At 38.6% G+C, this 22,806-nt stretch overlaps 1 protein-coding gene across 1 annotated transcript in view; it reads right to left on the bottom strand.

The window, feature by feature from the left end:
- TMEM26 (transmembrane protein 26) overlaps window positions 1-20,252 on the bottom strand; it is a 47,279-nt gene extending 27,027 nt beyond the window's left edge. Inside the window, exons 1-2 of the mRNA XM_004049455.5 lie at window positions 19,528-20,252; window positions 2,810-2,888 (exon numbers count right to left, since the gene is read on the bottom strand). Coding sequence (XP_004049503.1) covers window positions 2,810-2,888; window positions 19,528-19,718 — 270 coding nt within the window. The 5' untranslated portion in view covers window positions 19,719-20,252. The remainder of the gene's footprint in view (window positions 1-2,809; window positions 2,889-19,527) is intronic.
- Window positions 20,253-22,806: the final 2,554 nt, after the last annotated feature.

Genomic DNA, 22,806 nt, shown 5'->3' with positions numbered 1-22,806 from the left:
AAGATGACCAGAATATTTCCACTACTTTGATCTTGCCACTTCATAAATGGACCTAAGAACTAAGGTCACAATCATTGTCATAAACGTTCTGTTCCCATACATGTAGACCCAACCAGATTCAGGAATGAAGGTAAGAAATTAGTCATCTAGGAGAAATGTCTCATGAAATAGGTCAGGATGTTTTCCTAATGCCAAGTCATAGGTTAGAACATATAGTATATAGAGCAAATGGAAAATGTGAAAGAAAATTAAATTACTCTTTTCTACAATGAACAACTCAGATAATTCTGATGCAAACTCCTCTAAAACACAGAACACATAGCTGAGAAGCACAATATGGTTTAATGGACTAGATATCCATTGGGTTCTAAGCCCCAGCATTACTGTGTATTCACTGTATCAACTTAGGAAAATTACTGAACCTTTCTGAGTCTCAGGATCCTCGTCTTTAAAATAGAAATGTATGTATCATGCCTAACCTATGGAGTTGTTGGGTCCATATACGTGAAAACATTTGTGAAAGTACAGGAGACTACCTGAAGAAAAGTGATTATTATCACTCCCAAAATGTTCTAAATGAGTAGACTAGAAGAATTGCTGTAACTCCCTTTATTCTGCCATTTCTTCTTTATTTAACTGCAATTCCAATACTTTTTTTCTCTCTTACTATTTTTCTACTTTCATTTCTGCTCATTCTGCCCAATTCAATCTCTGGGCATTCATTTTAATTCTCTGTGTCAAAATGAGTCAAATCCATTACTACTAAAGGTTCAGTTTCTTTTGTAGTTTGAAAATTAGAGAGCTACTGCTTGGGGCTCAAAAATCTTTTTTTATTAAAAAGGGAACTTTTGGTTGCACGTTATTTGTTGTAACGGGATTTGACCTGTATATCAATTAATTGTGCAACAAATTTATATTATAAAAGCATTTAGGGAAATGAATGGTTATTGTGTATGATAGCCATGTCATAGAATTGGATATGAAAGAAACATGAAAGAATTGATTCAAATCACTAGAGCTTATTTTCATACCCTTGAAAGTAGTAAATAGTAAAGAGATTGAAACAGTCCCCTAACTCCTTCCAGTATAGTTTTAAAAAGCCATGATAACTTGAACCAAAAATATACAGTTACAAAAACACTTTTGCTACAGACATAGGGATAGCCTATATGACTTTGGTGATTTTTAGCAGATTGAAGGGAGAAAAATGTTTTATTCATCCCTACATTCTTGGTACTTGCTTGTAGAATTCTTCAAAAGTAGTCCATAGAACTAAATTCCCCTTTGTGTGCCTATAATTTGGAGCAAGCCTTTTACAGATAAGGTTATACATTGGAGGCAGATAGGGTTACATATTGGGGTCTTAACCTTGCTATAAAATGACCAACTATAACAAAGAAATCTATGTAAGTCCAAATTCTCGAAGATCTTTTCTAAAGTATTTTATCAGTGAAGTTACCAAAATATTATTAGGTCATAACTACATTTCTCTGTAACATAGTCCTGTAACCTGAACTATGAAGTCAAAGCTGGAATCATATGGACTTTAGAAACCTGGCCTCCCCAGAGTTGTACAGGAACATCAACAGCAGTATATGACTGCACCCAACCTAGAGACTGCTGATTAGAGTTGTCTGTGTAGAAAATAGCTGTATTAAAAATTTCTGTAATAAATTAGGGACTCTTATTGGAAGCTACTTTTTCTTTGGGAGGGAGTTTCTCTCTGTTGCCAGGCTGGAGTGCAGTGGTACAATCTCGGCTCACTAAAACCTCCACCTCCAGGTTCAAGTGATTCTCCTGCCTTGGCCTCCACAGTAGCTGAAGCTACACAAGCACGCCACCACGCCCAGATAATTCTTGTATTTTCGGTAGATACGGGGTTTCACCACGTTGGCCAGGATGGTTTCCATCTCTTGACCTCGTGATCCACCCGCCTCGGCCTCCCAAAGTGCCGTGATTATAGGCATGAGCCACCACGCCCAGATAATTCTTGTATTTTCGGTAGATACGGGGTTTCACCACGTTGGCCAGGATGGTCTCCATCTCTTGACCTCGTGATCCACCTGCCTCGGCCTCCCAAAGTGCTGTGATTATAGGCATGAGCCACCACGCCCGGCCGGGAGCTACTATTTTATTTCTAGGACAATGTGATCTTCTAATACATATAAGCTCACCTTCCACATGGTGGGTCCCACGACTCCTCCCCTTTAATCTTAGTTTCAGGGCTCTAGAAAAGAATTTCTATTTCACTAAGGCAGCCCGTGGGACTCCCAAAAATTAGTCTCCTGTAATCTGCATAACCTGCATTTTAAAAGAGACTATTTTAAATGGCTCCTATAAGTTTAATTGCATTTATATAGCTGACTACAGATAAGGGTTTTGTTTTTGTTTTTGAAATTCCTAAAAGTGTCACTTTACAGGATGCCAGATCATTGAGGCGTGCCCATTTTTAGCACAACATAGAAATTCACTGAAGCTGGAAGGGTTAAAATCAAATTTCCACACCCCCATGTAAACTCTACCATCCTGTAGGGTGGGGGACAGGGGAAGTCTTAGTAGTAAGATCTCTATCACAAAATGTTAATTCACTATATAATCCTAAATCTTACATAAATGTAATTTTTTTATTGGAGTTTTTTTTTGGGGGGGCAAATCATGGATTCACTTCCTTTTGCTGATAGCCTCTTATTTATTCAATTCTTGCTAACTCCAGTACCTTAGAAAAGTGCATTCCGAAAATAAACTGGATCATACTGTGAAAGTAGCTTATTGCTGAATAGGTCAATTCCTACTTTCCAAAAAGAAGTACCTGGGTCTCATGGTGCAATTCAAGGAGCCATAATGATGGAACGATGCTAATCAGATATAAAAATATGGCTGGTGAAAACCTGTGAAAAGAGAGAAGAAAAAATAGTTTAGCCAATTTAAGCTAATTTTCCAAAAAAAAAATTTAAGAGGAAGAATGTAAAAAAAAATGCACATACTCCGACCACATTGAGTCAAACCTTTTTGTGTACCCTCAAAGTGTTTATTTCAATGAAGAAAAAAGCATTATGTGATTTCTGCCATATGGATTATAAAGAAACAAAGTAACTGTAAAAGGCACTAGCAGCTGTCATTCTCACTGAATTTCTAATCCAATTAATAGACATTAATTTTGATATGGTTTAATGGGACACTGCCAATTAGTTTCAGGCACAACACTGGATATTTTGTATTTAATAGGTTTTACGAAAAGCAAATACAGCAGGAGTAAATCTTGGATTTATTAGACATTACAATTTCACGATATGGCTACATTTTTCAACATTAACCTGGAACTCTGAGAGCTCAAACAATAATATGATGCTAGAACACAAAAATCAGATGATAAGGACTAGGAATGAAAGTAACCCATTGGCTTTGTGTGTGGTTTGCTAAACCTATAAAATAAAAACACCAACAACCAACGGTGTAAGCCTTTGGTATTTTTTTTTAAGTTGTCTATATTCACTCTTTTCTCATTCAAAATTCAGAGAGGAATCCGAAGAATGGACTTCTGTGATCCAACACACTCAGGTTCAAATGCCAGTTTTGCCACTGACCTCTCAGTTTGTTTCCTAATCCACAAAAATGTCACTGCATCAGCCAACTCAGGCTGCTGTACAAAATACCATAGACTATGTGACTTAAACTACAGACATTAATTTTCTCATAGCTCTGGAGGCTGGGGGTCTGAGATTAAGGAGCCAGAAGAGTGGGATTCTGGTGAGGACTCCCTTCCTGACACGTAGACGGTGCCTTCTCCATGTGTCCTCAGATATCCGTCTCTTCTTCTTCTTATAAAGCCTCCAGTTTTATTGGATTGGGACCCTACCTTTAAGACCTTATTTAACCTTAATGACCAAATTAATCTCCAAATATTGTCACATTTGGGGTTAGGACTTCAGTCTAGAACCTGGAAGGGGAGACAATTCAGCAGTTACATTTATCTCACAGGGTTTTTAATTTTACTTCCCGTAAAGCAGTGCCTGGCAGTGGTGAGCATTCAATAATAGGTAGATATTACTAGTATTATTATCGGACATGGTACAACATAAATGTGTCCTTAAAATGCTGAAATAAGAAAAATAACATACTTTCCACATTTATTTCTTCAAATTGGTCTGTGCACGGTGGCTCAGGCCTGTAATCCCAGCACTTTGGGAGGCCAAGGCGGGTGGATCACTTGAGGTTAGGAGTTTGAGACCAGCCTGACCAACATGGTGAAAACCCATCGCTACTAAAAATACAAAAAATTAACCAGGCAGGGTGGTCTGGGCCTGTAATCCCACCTATTCAGGTGGCTGAGGCAGGAGAATTGCTTGAACCCGGGAGGCAGAGGTCGCAGTGGGCTGAGATCAGCTACTACACTCCAGCCTGGGCAACAGAGCAAGACTCCGTCTCAAGAAAAAACAAACAAATAAAAAAACAAATTGAACTTTATTTTAGAGGACTCTTGCTTTGCAGAACATCTCAAAGTCAAAATTATGTCACTATAATTTTATTAAAATGCTTTTAATACACAGCAATAGTTTGAAATGACCTAGAAAATAGACATGTTAATTGCTCAACAAATAGAATTGTTCGAGATGAAATGTTACCCAAAGTATGTTATTATAATTCAGGAGAGAAAAGTGAAATGAAAAGAGAAAATTTAGAATGATTTTTTTAAAGGCTATTAACCCTTTCACTAATATATTTTTTCAATTCCTAGAGAGAGGAAGGGAGAAAGGGCAAGAGAAAGAGAGGTCTCTTAAAAAATCAATATTTAATATAGATACTCCCCCACCTTTGATTTCCTGCAAAAGCCAATTTTGAAACAAAAGGTTATGGGTCATGATATTATTAAAATCTGACTTGGAGGATGGTGAAGCTGTAGAGAGATATCAAAAGCCCATGTTTAGCATGCTCTTAGAAAAAAAAGAACAATTAACTTTTTGACCTCACGTATCAAAGGAAACATCAGGAGATAATATTTCCCTTGTGAAACTGGGAAAGAAAGTGAATTCTAGGTCAGAGGGACAGTAGGAATATGCATATTTTGGTTTGGAGACATGAAGTGTTGGCTGGATTGCAATTTCATTGAGTCTCTTGGGATTAATTTTGAGACTAACCCCTCCCTAACAATAATGTAACAATAATAATCTAGGGAAACCATAGCCTGAACATACAATAGCTCTTGAAAGAGGTTAAAAATAAAACAAACAATACCCTTAACATCTTCTATGCATAAGATTTATTTCTATAATTGGAAAAAAGTACTATCCTGTTTCAACGTATTTCCTCTAATTGGGAAACTGGTTATATAAACAAACAAACTTCAAGATTCAAGATGTTTTGTGTTGCCTAATAGAAAATCTAAACTCCATAATCTGATATTCGAAGACTTCATTATCTGATCTTATCTCCACTTTTCCTTCCTCTTCCCTTACCACATCCTGTCAAGCTGAGCAACTCAGTAGTTACAACCGACTGTGTATTTTAAATAAAACAAACAAAAAGCTTTGGAAAGTTCCTCTCACTTCAATCCTCTTCATTAGATTATTTGACCTAATGAAGAAAGGGGTAAGGAAAAAGGAATCATATTGAGGGCCCAAGAATTAATTATATTCAACTCAATCCTCAGCCTTGTTTAACTAACCACGTGTCTCTGGTAAGAACAAAGTGCTCTCTGCTCTTTTAGTTTGGTTAATCTAAGGAGCGAGGTTCTGCAATGGTTTTACAGCAAATATCTCCCAAAATTATGAAAGCTTATTTTGGAATGTCCTTCTCTTGCACGTCTCTCCACCAACATTCTACTTGTATTTTAAAGGCACAGCAGGAATTAATCTTAACCTGTACTTCTCTTGTGGCCCAACACATGCTGTACTGTTTTATAGTTATGTGTGTACAAGACTTCGCTTTCCTAATGCAAGTTCCATGAAGAAAGGTCCTGGGTCTTATATATTCCTTATATCTCTTTCCTCTTCCCACTCCTTCATTTTCTTTTCTCCCCAGTGGAATCACAGTGTGTTACTAAGTCTCAAATTAATGCTTACTAAGCAAATGCTTAAATATTTGAATGCCCGAATTTATGAAGGAAGGAAGGACTGAGCAAATAAAGTCAATAGAGACTATTGATATCTACAAGGAGCTTTCATTTCAAGAGGTCTGGTATCAAGTAACCTCTTCCAGCTATGAACCTTGAATTATTATATGTTAGTAAGACCCTGTATAAATTTCAGAAACTTAGAAGACCCAAATTTGAATCCTGCCTTTTCCATGCACTGATCTTTGGAAATTCACAACCTTCCCTGAAACTGAATGTCCTCATCTGTAAAATGGGGAAAATAATACCCATCTCATAGTGTAGTTATGAGGATTAAATAAGACAATGTATGCAATGAGACTGACACTTTAGGTGCTCAATAAATGTACTTGCTGCTTTCCCTAGACTCAGCTCTGAAAATGTACTCACAGCTACATACTTGTTATTTATGCTTATGAAGGACTCTTAGAGGACACCCAATTAGGAGACTGTTTCTTTATATGATTTATAATGACTTATATTTTTAAACCATGATTCTCAAAACTAAACGTGTATAAGGCCGTGCACAGTGCCTCATGCCTGTAATCCCAGCACTTTGGGAGGCCAAGGCGGGCAGATCACTTGAGGTCAGGAGTTCGGGACCAGCCTGGCCAACATGGTGAACCCCCATCTCTACTAAAAATACAAAAATTAGTCGGGCATGGTGGCTTGCACCTGTAATCCCAGGTACTCCGTAGGCTGAGGCAGGAGAATTGCTTGAACCCGGGAGGTGGAGGTTGCAGTGAGCTAAGATCATACCACCGCACTCTAACCTGGGCAATTTAGTGAGACTGTGACTCAAAAAAAGCAAAAAAAAATGACAACAAAAACTAAACCTATATAAAACTCCTTGAATCAAGGGCCCTTCTTGTACTGTTGAATACAAACATCATTATGCTTAACTTCACAATCAATGTTGAGGCAATTACTGTCACACTGCCATGGTTTGCATGGAGCATTTGCCCATCACTACCTACAAGATGCTGCCCACTCAGGGCCCTGCCCACCTCTTGCGCTCTCTTGCTTGCCATTCTTCCAGCTGTGTTCATATAACAGAGTTCTTCTTCCAGTACTCAAAAAAAAAAAAATGCAAGTGCTGTCCCAACTGAAGCCCTCACGTATGTATTTCTCTCTTTAGAAATACCCCCTCTCTCTTACTTTTAACCTGATTATTTCGTATCAGTTATATGGGACTTCAGAAAACTTTCCTTGTTCCTCAAGTCTAAATTAGCCCTCTCTGGCCACTTTTATGCCATAGATTTTCAATATTTATAATTACATATGTGCATATGTATATGTGTGTATTTGATATCGTTTAAGTGTTGACTCCAAGCAATTCTAAATAATGCAAGCACCAGAACTGTGCCTGTCTGCTCAAAATTGCAGTCATCCCTTAGTATCTGGGGGGGATTGGTTCTAGAAACCCTGCAGGTAGCAAACACTACAAATGCCTAACTTCTTTATATTAGATAGTGTAGTATTTGCATATAACCTATGCATATCCTCCCTATGCTTTAAATCATCTCTACATTACTTATAATACCTGATATAGCTGTAAATGTTATGTAGATAGTTGCTGTACGGTATTGTTTTTTATTTGTATTATGTTTTAGTGTCACATTGTTGTATTTTATTGTGGTTTTTTTCCCAAATATTTTTGATCTGCAGTTGGTTGAATCCGCAGATGTGGAGCCTGCATATATGAAGGGCTGACCGTATACTCTCTGCTCCTTCCAGAGTATCTGGCATGTGATGAGCTCACCACAAACATTTAGTGATTTGATAAGGCTCTGGTTGATTTACAGTTTCTACTTTCCTGACACTCTGTTGCTGGTTTGAATAAAAATTTCTTCTTGAAATGTCATCATAAATTGATTTTTATTGGAAGTTTTACAGAAGAAAACTAATTTTATATGTTCTGCTCCTATGAAAGATTTAATATGTTAGTGTGATATCTTTGCCATTAATTACTATTTGAGGGTTTGCAGTATTCTTGATCATGTGTTGTCTGTGCAATTCATTTTTAGAACAAAGAAGAGTGTGAAGTTTAAAAATTAATAAACCGGGTTTTATTTTAGTCTTTGTCTTGATGGCATTAGGGGTAAGGAGATGTGGAGTACCTTGTATGACGACTAGTGCCATGGAAAGGTCTGGCCAACTCACAGATCATTTATATCAGGTTTCTGGATAACTGTTTATACACATACAATATATTGGACTGATAAAAAGCTGATAAGTATATGATTCAATGACTAATACATGTCCAAGTGAAAAATTTTTACAAATGGACAATACCCTATTACCAGTGAGCTATCTGCCCTTAGAAACTCAGATTTATTAGAATCCCAATTACCTGTCAGAATACCAAAGTTGTCCATATGAATTATTCAATGCCAAATTACTTTGCCCAACTATATTTTCATATAAAGCCCTCTTAAAATCTTTCTTTTCCATGAAGTTGTGTTTTTTTGTTTTAATTCCATAGCTCTTAGCCTACCTACCAATTCTCTCCCAAGTACACAAGCAGGAGCACCATCTCAAAGGAGTTTTTTTCTTTATATATTTACTTGTTTACTTAAAAATTCATTTGTTTTGTTTTGTTTATGAAATATGTATATATATAGGTCTTGCTACACATTAGACACTGCTCCAAGCTTTTTAAAAGCTTTACTCATTGCTTTTGTCAGTTCATTTCATCCAAAAGTAAAATATTGTTTACCATACAAAGTTGTCATTTCAACAAATTATAATGTTTTCTACAAAATGATATGTCATGACATTTAGCAATTTAGCCCTGCAGTAGATTTTATTTGCTTTGACTCACCATTAGTCTAGAATTAGGATTCCATTTTTCTCTTTCTAAAAATGACAATTATTAATGTTTTCTTATTGAAAAAAATAACATCCATTCGTTTTTATAAACAAACAACAGTATAAGTAAGCCTCTGGAAGAAAAATTAGCCATATCACTACCCTGTTTAGTTTTTCTCTGTCTGTCTTCTGATCATATGTATATATCTGAAAATGGATAATATTTAAGTGAAGCAAAAATAATATTCAAAATGTACTTCAATTGAATCCAGATTTTATTTGTATTTCATTTCTCAATATTTTCTCCTCTACAAAAACAGAGTGAAGTTGTAAGAATACTAGACCCAAGTTTCAAAATCTCATGTTAAGTGAGATTTTGCATGTCCTCAGTAAAATTTCTGGAGCACTTTATAAAAGTTTGTTTTCGTGGAAATCAAAAAACCAGGTCATGATATTCTTTTCTAAGTCCCTAAACCTGTCTAACAATGCAAAGGTTGTCTGTCCTTCTTACATGTAGACTCATTTGTCTAAGTGGGCCTTAACATGTATGATTTCCATCAAGGCTGCTTGGCAAAGGCTTTCTGTTAGTGTGTAAGGGGAATATGATGACCAATACAACAACCCCAGTATTTCCTCTACCTCTCTTCAACTCCTCAGAGTGAACCCATTGTTTTTGTGGAACACAAAGCCTCTGAATGCCTGGGAAGTCACCAGTGTGATCCCAGCCACCACCCATTAATCTTCTTAACTAGCATGTCCCTCATCACTACCTCCCTTCCCAAAGCCCTTTGCATGTGCCTGTCCCTGGCAAGAAAGCCTCAACTAAATGGCCAAGAGCTAATGAGAATTCCCCCCAAAATGGAAAATTGAATATAAATGAGAATGTTTTAAAAGGTGCCAAGATCAGGCCCGGTGTGGTGTGTCACTCCTGTAATCCCAGCCCTTTGAGAGGTCGAGGCGGGCGGATCACAAAGTCAGGAGATCGAGACTATCCTGGCTAACACGGTGAAACCCTGTCTCTACTAAAAATACCAAAAAAAAAAAAAAAAAAAAAAATTAGCTGAGCGTGGCGGCGTGCGCCTGTAGTCCCAGCCACTCGGGAGGCTGAGGCAGGAGAATGGTGTGAACCTGGGAGGCAGAGCTAGCAGTGAGCGGAGATTGGGTCACTGCACTCCAGCCTGGGCAACTGAGGGAGACTCCATCTCAAAAAAAAAAAAAAGTGCCAAGATCAGTGGATAGGTTTGTTTATTCAGTGATCTTAAGGATAGACCAGACAAATAATGACAGAAGAGACAAGGAGGAACTTCAAATGGGTTGAGAAAATCCATTGCAATGAAATCTTTCTTTGTATTTCCAAAGCCCTTGAAGATTGTCTATATTCAGATTTTGTAAAGAGAAGATACTACTGAATGTGACTCTTAATTGTAATTTTCATTGTTTGTTGTTGCAATTTAAAAAAAGTCATATTCCCAAATAATGATATAAACTAATAGCAAAATTAGTACCCCATATACCTCACTCAATCTAAAATTTTCCAAGAGTAGGCCTAAAGCAAGCACAAGCTTTATTACAATTGAAGTTGTTCACAAACTCCAGAAATATGTTTCACTATTACTAAACTAGTTATAGCAACAAAATATGAATCCATTTGAGGATCTACATACTATCTTTCTATAAAATATTTCAGAAGAAAAGAAAATCATGGCATCCTCCTAAATGAATTGTTCCAATTGAAATCCTAACTGTCACCATCATGATATTCTTTCAACCTGAAAAGCACATCTTTCTTTTCTGCACTCATAACCACTACTACCTCAGAAATCATTTACCTCTGAAATGTTCCTTGTCAACAAGCCCACCTTACTGATTGTATCTTGATTCTGCAGGCTTTCCACACTCTTGGACTTAATTTGTGAAAATTTATTTGGTTCTCTAAATGTCATTTTATACTGTTCTCATATAACTATATATATTTTCTATTTTTTATAAAACCACCATGACAGCATCTGGTACAATAAATGCTTATTTAATGAACAAATGAATTTATATTGCTGCTGACTACAGGAACTTTAATGCTCTCTGAGAAAATAAAATGCATTATAATTGTTATTTGTGTTAGGCTTTAGTTTATTTCATTCTAAATAAAGACGATAGTACTTATTTCTGTTCTGTAGAGGAGATTGGTTCTTTAGGATGAAAGTTAAAATAGTCTAGAATTTTCCCCCTTTTCTCCCTTTTATGTCCTGTTTTGGTTTTACAAGAATGTTTGCTTGTGCAAGAGTGTATCTGAGCCAGACACTCTTGTATGTAGTGTGGACTTCCCTACATTGTGTTCTAAGCAAAATCATCGCAGTCTTCCTTTAGCTGTTCACTTGAGTTTTACCCACATAATTTAAAAAAAAAAAAAAAAAACACCAACAGAACTTTGACCCTTTCTCTACTACAGAAAATCCTTGACCCTAAAAATTATGTAGTAATGTAGTTACTGTATACAAAAAATAACAAATAAGTTGATGGAGTAAGGGGAGGATTCAACACAGGATTACCAAGCTTTCCATCCTGGGAAGAAGAATCCTTCTCCAGATCTCTAAGCTGCAGCTTCCCCATCTGCAAGCAGAGGCAGAAAGGCACTACCAGGGCTATTGTGAGGATTGAATGAGCTGATGTGTGCAATGCCAATGCCTGGCTCAATAAATGTGAGTGCTCACCCGATGCTAGGAATTGTTTTCATTATCTATTATTATCAGTTGTGACCTTGGATAAATGATTTAGTGTTGGTGTGCATTAGCGTACTCACCCTAAAATGGTAAGTAAGATGGCAACTAATGTATAGGGTCATTGTAAGGATTACATGAGATAAGGGAAAGAAAGCAGGCTGTAGCATTGTCAGTACTCAATAATTGATAAGTGGTGCCACCTCCATTATCATCATCACCATCATCATTTTCATCACCATCGTCATCACTAGTATTAAGAGACTGTCTGAGAATGGCACTAGCCAATTTATTTTGAGGCTATTTCAGGTAGATTAAAATGTGTATGGGACAGGAAGCTCAATCTGGGAAATAAGAAAGCAAAGGAACACTACAGGAACAACCCCACCCCCTCATCCAGGGCTACAGCAGCACTGATGTTAGAGAACCTCTTTATGTGCTTAAGGATGACCGATTTTTATTCTACTAAGTGGATAACATTAAGTCAGTTGTACATTATCTACCTCTTTGAGGTCAGTCAGACAAAACAAAGATAAAATATAACCCATCTCCTTAAATAACTATAGGTAATAGGTTTATATCCAGAGAAAAGTAACAAAATTGGCGTTCACCCTGGCATGTTACATTAACAAGCCTTATATTCTTAATATATTTTCAATATGACTTTCCAAAAAAGTACATTTCATAAAGTGCCTACATTAAAATTTTTTTTTAAAAAAAGGTAAGAAACTTATTTTTAACAAAACATTTTATATACCAAAGACCTTTTTGTCCTAGTACCAAGACTTTACAGGAACTTCCAGAGTAGTGGGGAATATACACATGCGGAGAATAAACCTTGATGTAAATGTGAATTTTTCCACCGTTGGAAAAAATGTTAAGGTATTCAGATTTGTCCTGATGCTGTATGCATAATGTCACTGCCATGAGAAGAAATGCATGAAATTTAAAAGTAGGAATATATTTATACTGACTTATAGGAGCTGCCCATGCTAATTTGTACTGTTTTTCTCCAGTCAAGTACAAGAAGTGAAAAAAATACATCAGTAAACTTAATTTTCAGTTCTAAATGTCTCAGTTGAACATGATCATAAAGAAAGCATAGCCATCATTCAGAGGTTCCATTTCTTGGAGCTCCCATTCTACTTGCAGACATAATTATTACATTGATCTGAAGTCTTATGTGAGGCAAAAGAAGGAAATATGACTTCTTCTTGGGAGTAAAGCATGGTACTAATTTTTGAAGAAGACTCTTGTCCTAAACCATGACTTGGATTACTAAGAACAAAGTCATTTGCTAATAACATTCAGTGTGTGCTTCCCAAAATGATGCACATTTAAGTCACCCTTCTGCAGTGAGTTCAAGACTCAGGATATAAAACACACATTCCCACAAACATACAGGAAGATAACAAATACAAGCATACCTTGGTTTCAGATATCTCAATAAAGCAGATCACACAAAACTTTTGGTTTCCTAGTCCATATAAAAGTTATATTTACACTATACCGTAGTCTATTAAGTGTGCAATAGTGTTATGTCTTAAAAAATGTATATACTGGGCCAGGCGCGGTGGCTCACGCCTGTAATCCCAGCACTTTGGGAGGCCGAGGTGGGCTGATCACGAGGTCAGGAGATTGAGACCATCCTGGCCAACATGGTGAAATCCCGTCTCTACTAAAATATAAAAAATTAACCAGGCGTGGTGGCACGCACCTGTAGTCCCAGCTACTCAGCAGGCTAAGGCAGGGGAATCGCTTGAACCCAGGAGGCGGAGGTTACAGTGAGCCGAGATCGAGCCACGGCACTCCAGCCTGGCGACAGAGCGAGACTCCATCTCAAAAAAAAAAAAAAAAAAAAAAAAAAAAAAAAAATTAAAAATGTTTTATTGCTAAAAAGATGCTGAAACAGAAACACAGAGTGAACATACATGTTGGAAAAACAGCGTCAAGACTTGCTCCCATCAGGGCTACAACAAACTTTAAAAAAAAAATGCACTATGTGCAAACACAATAAAATGAGGTACACCTGTAGAATAAAACCTCAGATACACTAAAAAGCTAAAGAGAGATTTCAGGAAACTTGGACACGAAGTGTGAAAAGGGAGAGAAATTGTTTATTTTCTGGGAGAATTTCCAGTGCCCAAGTTGGCCATATGGAAGTCACAGGGTCTCCTTTCAAATCCCTCTATCTCATCCTCTCTGGGGTCCAAAAACATTGGGGTGGGGAGTGGAGGAGGAAGAGTTTTATTTCCAAACCTTCTCTCTGGCATTTTCATAAACATTTTTGATGGAGGAAAGCACATGTTATCACGTACTACAGAATTACATCATACAAAGTTCTCCCGCATTGCTTAAAACTTATACATCAAGATCAAATTTCACACAGTATGCATCTGTCAGGTCTAGGTTTTCAATTTCACTGCTGAACTTTTCAAATGCAATTGAGTGATCTAAACAGATTTCAGTGAATTTTTTACAAAATTGGTTTGAATTTGAGATCAATTTAGGATAGAATCCTTTCTGTTTCCTAACTTGTCTTTTCTGTTTTCAGCTGTGAGCCATCCAGATAATTTCTAATACACAGTGTTTAAAATGAGGTATCGTAAAGTTAAAGAAATTCGGAAGAGTTTTTAACGTGGAGTCTAGGGATACTGGAATAATAAGAAAAAGGGAAGAGTAGAAAAACAGTATTAATCGGTCATTTGAGGGTATGTCAGAAATATTTCAAGGTTCATGACGATTGCCCCTTTTGCTTATCCTCCCCATGCCTGGCTGGCGCCCTCTCTTCTCTAAGGCCTCAGCTCAAAGGTCACATCCCCAGCCAGGCCTCTCTGACCATCCAGTGGCACCTTCCCCTGCACACCCCCCTCACTCTGTCACCCAAACCACTGGGGCCTTCAGAGTTCTGATCACTCATTTGTTCACTTGTTTTCTGTTACCTATTAATTCATCTGTTTATTAATTACTCACATCTTTATTTTCTAAGCCCCTTGACTAAAATGTGAGGTTTGCGAGGGCAGAATTTTGCCTGTTTATTCACTTCCATATTCTCAGTACTTGAATAATGCCTGACACAATACAGTAGATGTTCCGTACACTGTTGTTGAAAGAAGAGTGAAAAGACTCTGTGCCTTCTCCAGAGAAAACTACTCAAGGTTGTCTAATTCACCTGCCCACCCAGGAGGTTCCCTCCCTACATGGCCTTCACACACCTCTCTCCGGATGCAGCTCTCACCCATTCTTCCTGCGACAGCTCAAATGCTGTCAAGTTCCCTGTTCCGGACCCAATATTCTGCAGCATATCCTTTCTCCTCTGAACTGCTGGAGTGAGTAAGATTGGGAGCCTGGAGTCTTCACTCTTCTCTCTCAACTGACAACTAACTGGTCCCAAAAGGGATGACTTAATAACTCTGTGCCTCAGTTTTCTCATCTAAAAATGGGAGAAAACAGAGAAACAAAATAAACTACAGTTTTTGAAAGGATCAAATGGGACCATCTGTGTGGAACACTTGGAAGATTCTGGAAGATAGGAAATGCTACATATTCATAATTATTCTGATTCCAGCACATTTGAGCACTGTATCAAAATGCTACCTTTTAAAATGTCGACCGTGTTTGTTTTCTGTTTTTTTGTTTTTTTTTTTTTTTTTGGTCTGGTCACACAGTGTTTAGCATAGTATCATATCATGCTTGCTCATTAAGCAATTCAAAAATACTTGTCTGATTGAACTTAATAAAGTAAAAGGAAATGAGAGATAACAAAGCAAGGTGACCAAATAGGTGAGTTATTATTTATTAACTCACAAATGATATTTTCCTTGGATTTATCTGGGGAAGAAAACTCAGTGCTTAAAATTGTATACTTTTGCCAGTAAGTTCAACTTAGCTTTCTACTTATTCTCAGATAATGCCTGCTTTCGAGTGAACAGGCTTCAAACTTGTCACAGTCTTAGTAATTTTTTTCTATCCCTGAGGAATATTTTATTGGCTGGAAAGCAGCTGAAATGTTGCCTTTTATTTGACTTTACCTAAATGGTAATTCACAGATCCATTGGATTGTTGCCCAGACAATACAAAATAAAATCAAGAAAAGCTTAAGCCAAGTGATATTCATTTTCATCTTACAGAAATGTAATTAAATATGCAGGTGAAATAGATAAATATTAGGTGGAAAAAAAAGCAAACTCCAGGAGTACATTTTTTTTTAGCTTAACGGGGGACATGTTGTTGGCTCACCCTCTCTGTTCTATAGGATTCCAACAAATTAAATATTAGGTGAAAAAAAAGCAAACTCCAGGAGTACATTTTTTTTTAGCTTAACGGGGGACATGTTGTTGGCTCACCCTCTCTATTCTATAGGATTCCAACAAATTAAACCTTTCCAACTGGCGAGTTACTAGTGTTGATGTAATGTTGCTTGTCCCTGGACAGCTGAGCTCAGCAATTCCAGTTCCACGTTTCCTTTCGAAAGGATAGCTAAAGAAACATTCACTGGATAAGTGTCATATGTTTGCTATGTTTCAAAATATTTAGTTCACATTTTCCTCTATAGCTCTATTTATTGTTCCACAATTTCTGTAGATTGGACTCGTTTGGGTCCAAGTGTAAATTTAAATTAAAAGAACAATACTCAAAGTAGCCCAGAGTAGTCCAAAGGAGGTTCATGGATCTGATTTTCAAAGAAAAGAACTTTTCCACCTTATATATGTATATATTTTAGTCCATCATTCGTGTTTAGTCAATCATTCAGTCTATTCTAATCTATTCCTTTTTATTTATTTTCAGTATGGAAGGTTTTTTTTTCCTTTTCACCTTCCCTTTCTCCTCCTCCTTTGCTCCTCATTTCAACTTGTAGAAAGAATGCTTTCAATTGATACAAAGGACAATTCTTTTACATTTTTAAAAAATGTAACCATAATATACACAACTCTATAACTTTAGTGTCCTGATAATATATCATGGGCATTCCTTGAGTTTAGTGGTTAAAATCTAGCTCATTATTTTTAATGTCAGCAAAATAGCCTATAGTATGAATATTTCACAATTCTTAACTATTCCTCTGATGGGCAATCAGTATGCTTTCAGCTTTACTTTCCACAAACAAGATGAATATTAATATTTTTGCTCATGTCTTCACATATGGGTACCTTTAGTTCTATAGGGTTGATTCCAAACTATAAGACTATAAGAGCAATGGAAAAAAGGCTTATCTATATATAGATTAATGCATATTAATATTTTTCTATATAGAGGTATAGATATTGCCATAATGTTTACTTCATCTCTATTTAATTCCATCAGCCTAGATTTTCGAATGGAAATTTTTTCTTAACACTCAAAAACAAAAATTACACCTTACTTTACTCAGAATACTTCACCTAGAAAGGGAATGTTCCCCAAATTGAACGCTTTTCATTGTTAACATATTATTTCAAGGATAATTTCCTACATGTTTTAGCAGCCCATGTTCTGATTTTTTATTCTCACATTTATGACAGAATAGAGTGTGGGCTTTTTCCACCACAAAAATGAACATATGTCTATACTCAGTTGTATTTGGTAACATCAATAGAATAAAGCATTATTAATCATATTCCTATTTAGACCATTTACTAAGACTCATTTGTTGCTGAAATTTTATACTAAGTCAAATCAATCAACTTTTTTCTTTGCTTATTTTCAAATATGAGTGTAGATACTATGCCAGCAAGATTTTCCTTGAATTCATGTTATAATGCACAATATATATAATGGGTCTGTTCTTCCAAAATAAAGGTGAGAATTTTTTTTTGACGTTTTTGCCTGGAACCAATGGTTTATTGGCTAGTCACTCAAGTAAATTTGTCTGACTTGTGCAGACATAAAGTGTGCCTAGTTGATACAATAATATTTTTAATAAGAAGAAAATAAAGAAAAATCTTTGGATATAGAAAAGATCATTGCTTTTTTATTCATCACCAATCAACATATATTATTTTATATAATTCTCTAATCGCCTATGAGGTAAGTATTCACAGGTAAGAAATTGAGGCTGAGACATTAAGTAGCCTGCTCAAGGTCTGATAGTAAGTAGGAAAACCCAGATTTTACCCCATTATCTGTCTGATTTTGAGGTGCATACTCTAAACACTAGTATATCCCCAGTTCCCTGTATAACTTGACTTATTGACCATCACTCATTTTTATCCCAACCATTTTTCCTCTCTCGGTTCTAAGTCACATGTCAGTCCCAATCAGCAGTAAACAAAGATGTAGACATGAAGGTAAAGTTCCATTGGCTATAGTATTTACACACAACAGGAAGGTTTGACTTAATGTGAGTTAAGGCCTCTGGTCTACTCTTGGAGGGGGAGAGCAGGCCCCTCTTCTGAGGCTGAAGGTCTCCTAGAATCTCTGGCGGTTGGTGGCAGGACTATTTTCCAATGAACAGTTTTCAGCCTCAGACTTCATCTTGCTGTGACCAAAGATATTTCCACTCTGGCTTATTAAACCTACTCAGTCAAAGTTAAATCAATGTTATATGACCTGCTGAGTGAACAAACACTTTTCTCCCCCTTTGTTTCTTTATCCCTGAGGCTTACTTGGGAAACTAACACCATTTTTCTTTGAGATTTCCAAAAGGCACACTGGAAAGTACCTCAAATGTCTCACGCTTAATACATTCTTCATGGGGGTGGGGAGGTGGAGCCAGGGGTAGTCACATTCCCATCCTGGTCGTATTAAATTAGGATTGTTCTTGAATAATTTCAGCATTGATAATTCTAGAAATTTTTCAACAGTAGAAAATGTAAGTAAGATTCACATCATCTTCAGAGGCAACATGTTTTCTTCCGTGAACTGTCAGGAAATACAAAGCCTTTTGTAGTTTAGTATGTAAAACTGTAGAGGGGTTGTTTCATTTTTTTTGAACACAATGACTATAATGCCATTGTGTACGTAATTGTAAATTGCCTAATACCATTTTCTCCTTTCTCATAGCATGAGATATTTTTAATGTATTGATATATATATATATATATATATATATGAAAACACATCCTATTTGAAGAATTAAAACAGAAAGAGGCCTAACTTGGAGAAGTTCTGGATGAACTTCCAGATGGATTCCTCTAGGGGTTGGGGGAGGCTCTTCGTCAATGGCAAGAGAATCTTTTTCTCAATTATTTGATTGCCATTCAAGCCTTTCGGGGAGGAAATAAGCACCACACGTGGCGTGTAGTTATTGCACACAGACGTTAAGACTGAACCACTACCTGCTGGTCCCTTCACCAGCGTTACAACCCATTCCTTGCAAGATAAGCAGGCCGTCAGCCAAGCCCCAAAGCCAGCAAACCCAGACACCTGAAGCTGGCGCTGTGCCAGAGAACGCGCGACGCCCGCGGCTGGAGGGAAGGGAAGTGGATGAAACCACAGACGTGCAGCGAGGGTCTTCTCGTCTTAGGAGGGTGGCCAGTGTGCTCAGCTCTTGCGAAGGTCGCTGATGCCCAGCGAAGGACATTCCCACATGTGCACGCACGCAGAGTAACCCGCGCACACTCACACACCCCAGTTTCAGAAGGCACACTACATGGCAACCTCCTTGTCCCAAGACTCCCCTATTTGCGGGCACATTCAGCAAAACAGACCAGCGCTTCCTCTCTTTACTCATCTTCCAAGTTTCCAAACCTGAGACTGGGTGACTCTTGCCTAGGCTCACAGATCGAGCCTTCCCAGTGTTGCACTGGGACCCTAGGGTGGCCCTGGCGTGCCCAAGAGATGCGCAAGCATCTCGCGCCTTCCAAGCGATCAGCGAGAAAAAACGGGGTCCAAATTCGAGTAGAATCTGCGGGTTGCGGGAAGATGGCCTGCGAGTGCGGTGGGGGACCATACCCTAGGGCCCCGTGCGCCCTCGCTTTCCCGGGGCACTCTCACCATTTGTAGCCTCTGCCGCGCTTGAACTTGAGGGTGAGCGCAGTCTCCAGGAAGAGCAAGAGGTTGAGCAGCGCAAGCAGCCAGTACCGCGGCTCCTTCTTCACCTCGGTCACTCGCCAGACCCCGACCAGCGAGTGCAGCAGGAACAGCAGCCGAGTGGCCAGGGCGTTAAGGAAGACCAGTCCCTCCATGCTGGCCCGAGCACTCTGCCTACGTCCCCTTGCCTGCGCCCCCAGGACCCTGCCGGGCGTGCCCGGAGCCCACCGGTGAGCAGGAATATGACAAGCACTGAGACCTGCTGCTGCTTGTGGTCCCTTCTCACCCTCAGCGCCCGATGCCGGTAGAACTGGTGCGCGGCTCGCCCCTCCCCCAAACTTCCTGAGAACTCTTCAAAGAGGGGTGAGTCCAAACCCAGCTTTTCCAGACTGCTGGGTTTTCCAGGGAGTCTGGGGCTGCGCTGCCCTGTCTCCAGGGCGTTATTCTCCAGCGCTGCCCATCCCCCTCCCAATCTCAGGGCCAGTCTCCATCCCTGTCCGGTATCCCCGCCCCCGGGCCTCTGTGAGGTCCCCAAGAACTTCCCCATCACGAGGGGGCGGAAAGAGGAGGGAAGAGGACTGAAGGTCAAGGTGCAGCACAGCCAGAAAGGCGGAGGAGGAGCGCATCTCTGGCAGCTCCTCCTTACTTTTCCACCGAAGTACTTTAATTCACTCACACGTTTCACGCTGTCATGCGGACCCGAAGCCGGGACGCAGGAGGGCCAAAGAATCCAAGCAATTTTAGAAACCCCGTTACTGCCCAGCTTGAATTAAAACTTCCTAGGATCAGAGGCAGTCAGACCCTCTGGGCTCTCTGCGAGTTTAGCGCACCTCCCTGGGCCAGTGGGTAGCCCTGGTCACTTTTACTACTCGAAGATTCCTTATTGTGCCATCCCCCACCGCACCCCACCTCTGTTGGTTATTTTTTTTTTCCTGAAAAAAATATAGGGGTAGCAAGATAAGACGGCAGAGGGGAAAGTGGAGGAGGAGAGGGATGATAAAACCAGGAATGCCATTAGAAGGTAAAATGCATGCACTCTCAAATTCAAGGACCTGTGCTCTTGAGATCAATGACCATGAATTAAACTCTCCTCTTTCCAGCATCCAACACAAGAAATGAAGTCAAGGTTTCCCAAAACACCTTCATGATTTTTGTTTCCTTGTTTGGTGTCCTACCACCTGTACTACTATTGACTTAACATTTTTCTTTAAATGTCCTCAAATTTTTACTCAAATAAATTTATTTTAAAAAGAAACTTTGTATCACTTGTAAATGGAAAGCCTGTATAATTGGCTATAGTTGGAAGGTAATTACAAAAATAGCTAAAATATGATGAACTATGTTATTGAAATCTCTCTAGATATTAATCAGTGCCTTCCAAAGCTCTCTGCCTCAAACTCCCTCTTTCTTTGCTATAAAGGGAGATATAGAATTAATTAGTCATATTACTATAATACCAAGCAGGAATGCTCCCTTGACCACATTAGTAACATTGAAAGAAAAGTACAAAGGGAATATCTTTCCTGGTTAGGTTTAGTCAAGTTAAAATCATGTCATACTTTTCTTAAAATCAAGTTGAAAAATTGCAAATTATATGATTAATGTTTCCATTAGGTGAGAAATATCTAACTGCTCACAAGAAGCTTAGAAGTTATTTCCAATACTGAGAGCTGAGAGAATTTTTGTTTTCTCCTGTGGGTCAGCATTCTCCCACATCTTACAGGAAACCCAGCAATGATTTCCTGGTGCAGTTTATTCTAGTTTATAGTGTCCTTCAATGTTGGCTGATGACACAGTGACCACAAGCCATTCAGTGAAGCCGAAGAGCATAGTGTGGCAGATGAATGCCGTGGAAGGAAGCAGTGTGCTGTGGGGATTAGAGCCCTGCACCCACCAACCAGCTGACTTAGACGGCTCACTAAGTCACTTAGTAGTATTGTGCCTTTTGTCCTTCTGTAAATTTGGTACTAAACCTATCTACTCACGGGGTCATTGTGGGGATCAAATGAGTTAATCCATATGAAGGGCCTGGCAAGTGGTAAATGCTTGGTAGACATCAGTGATTATTGGGAGAGCCAAGAAAGTTACGCCAGGGGAACTGCTCTTCGATGATCTGAGACAAGTAATAACAGGATTGGAGTGGAGCAACATAACATTCCTGTCAAAAAACCCCAGATGAACACATCTGAAACTGAACAAGTTGAGTTTATTACTTTTTTAGGGAGGGGGCACACTCCATGGGCCACTGTGGGGCGTCTCAGTATGAAAGTGTTAGAAAGGTTAAGAAGCATTGGAGATAACTTATTAGATATGATTTGGGCTTGACTTAGGTGATTTTGGGGCTTACAGAAGTGGGGCTTTACTCTAGATGGAATGCTATTAGGAAGCGGGGTTAATTTTATGTTGGGTATGTTGATAAATCTAATATAGAAAGGGATGTTTGTGGTTTGTACAATATTCATGTTCAGACGTGATTTTGGAGCGGTCCTACTTGATCCACCATGATCTCAGAGTGGCCTTACCTGATGTTTTGTAAAACTTGTGTGTTCAAGAGGAGGATACCAATGCTTGGCTGATGGTGCCAGACCACTTGCTTGCGGTCAGGGATTGTTTTTCTCTTTCTCTCTCTTTTCTTTTTTTTGAGACGGAGTCCCGCTCTGTTACCCAGAATGGAGTGCAGTGGCGCGATCTCGGTCACTGCAGCCTCCGCCTCCCAAGTTCAAGCGATTTTGTGCCTCTGGCTCCCGAGATTACAGGAGGATGCCATTATGCCCGACTAATTTTTGTATTTTTAGTAGAGACGGGGTTTTACCGTATTGGCCAGGCTGGTCTCAAACTCCTGACCGCAAGTGATCTGTCCACCTCTGCCTCCCAAAGTGCTAGGATTACAAGCGTGAGCCACCGCATCCAGCAACTTCTCTCTTTCTCAAGCCTACTAGGAAGGGATCTCTAGGAGAGCTTTAAAAAAGGGAAGGCAGTCAGTCTGACTTCTTCCAATCATTTCTTGTTCCCTATTTTGAAGGTTCAGAAACAAATTAGGTTCTGTCGTCTCTGGATCTGAAAAACAAAATTGTCATTAAAGAGAATTAAGGTTGATTTCTTCTTAATTTTTTCCTAAGTCCATTTTAAAGACTGGAAGCTTTCAGAAATATCTTAAAACTGTCAGGCAAATAGCCCAATATTTAAACAAGAAGAAAAAAATAAGCAATTTTAAAAATTTCCTCTTCTTGAAAAAAAGCAATC

Source organism: Gorilla gorilla, chromosome 8, assembly GCF_029281585.2.
Source record: "Gorilla gorilla gorilla isolate KB3781 chromosome 8, NHGRI_mGorGor1-v2.1_pri, whole genome shotgun sequence".
Classification (NCBI taxonomy): Eukaryota; Metazoa; Chordata; class Mammalia; order Primates; family Hominidae; genus Gorilla; species Gorilla gorilla.
This window is presented reverse-complemented; position numbering and strand designations above follow the sequence as displayed.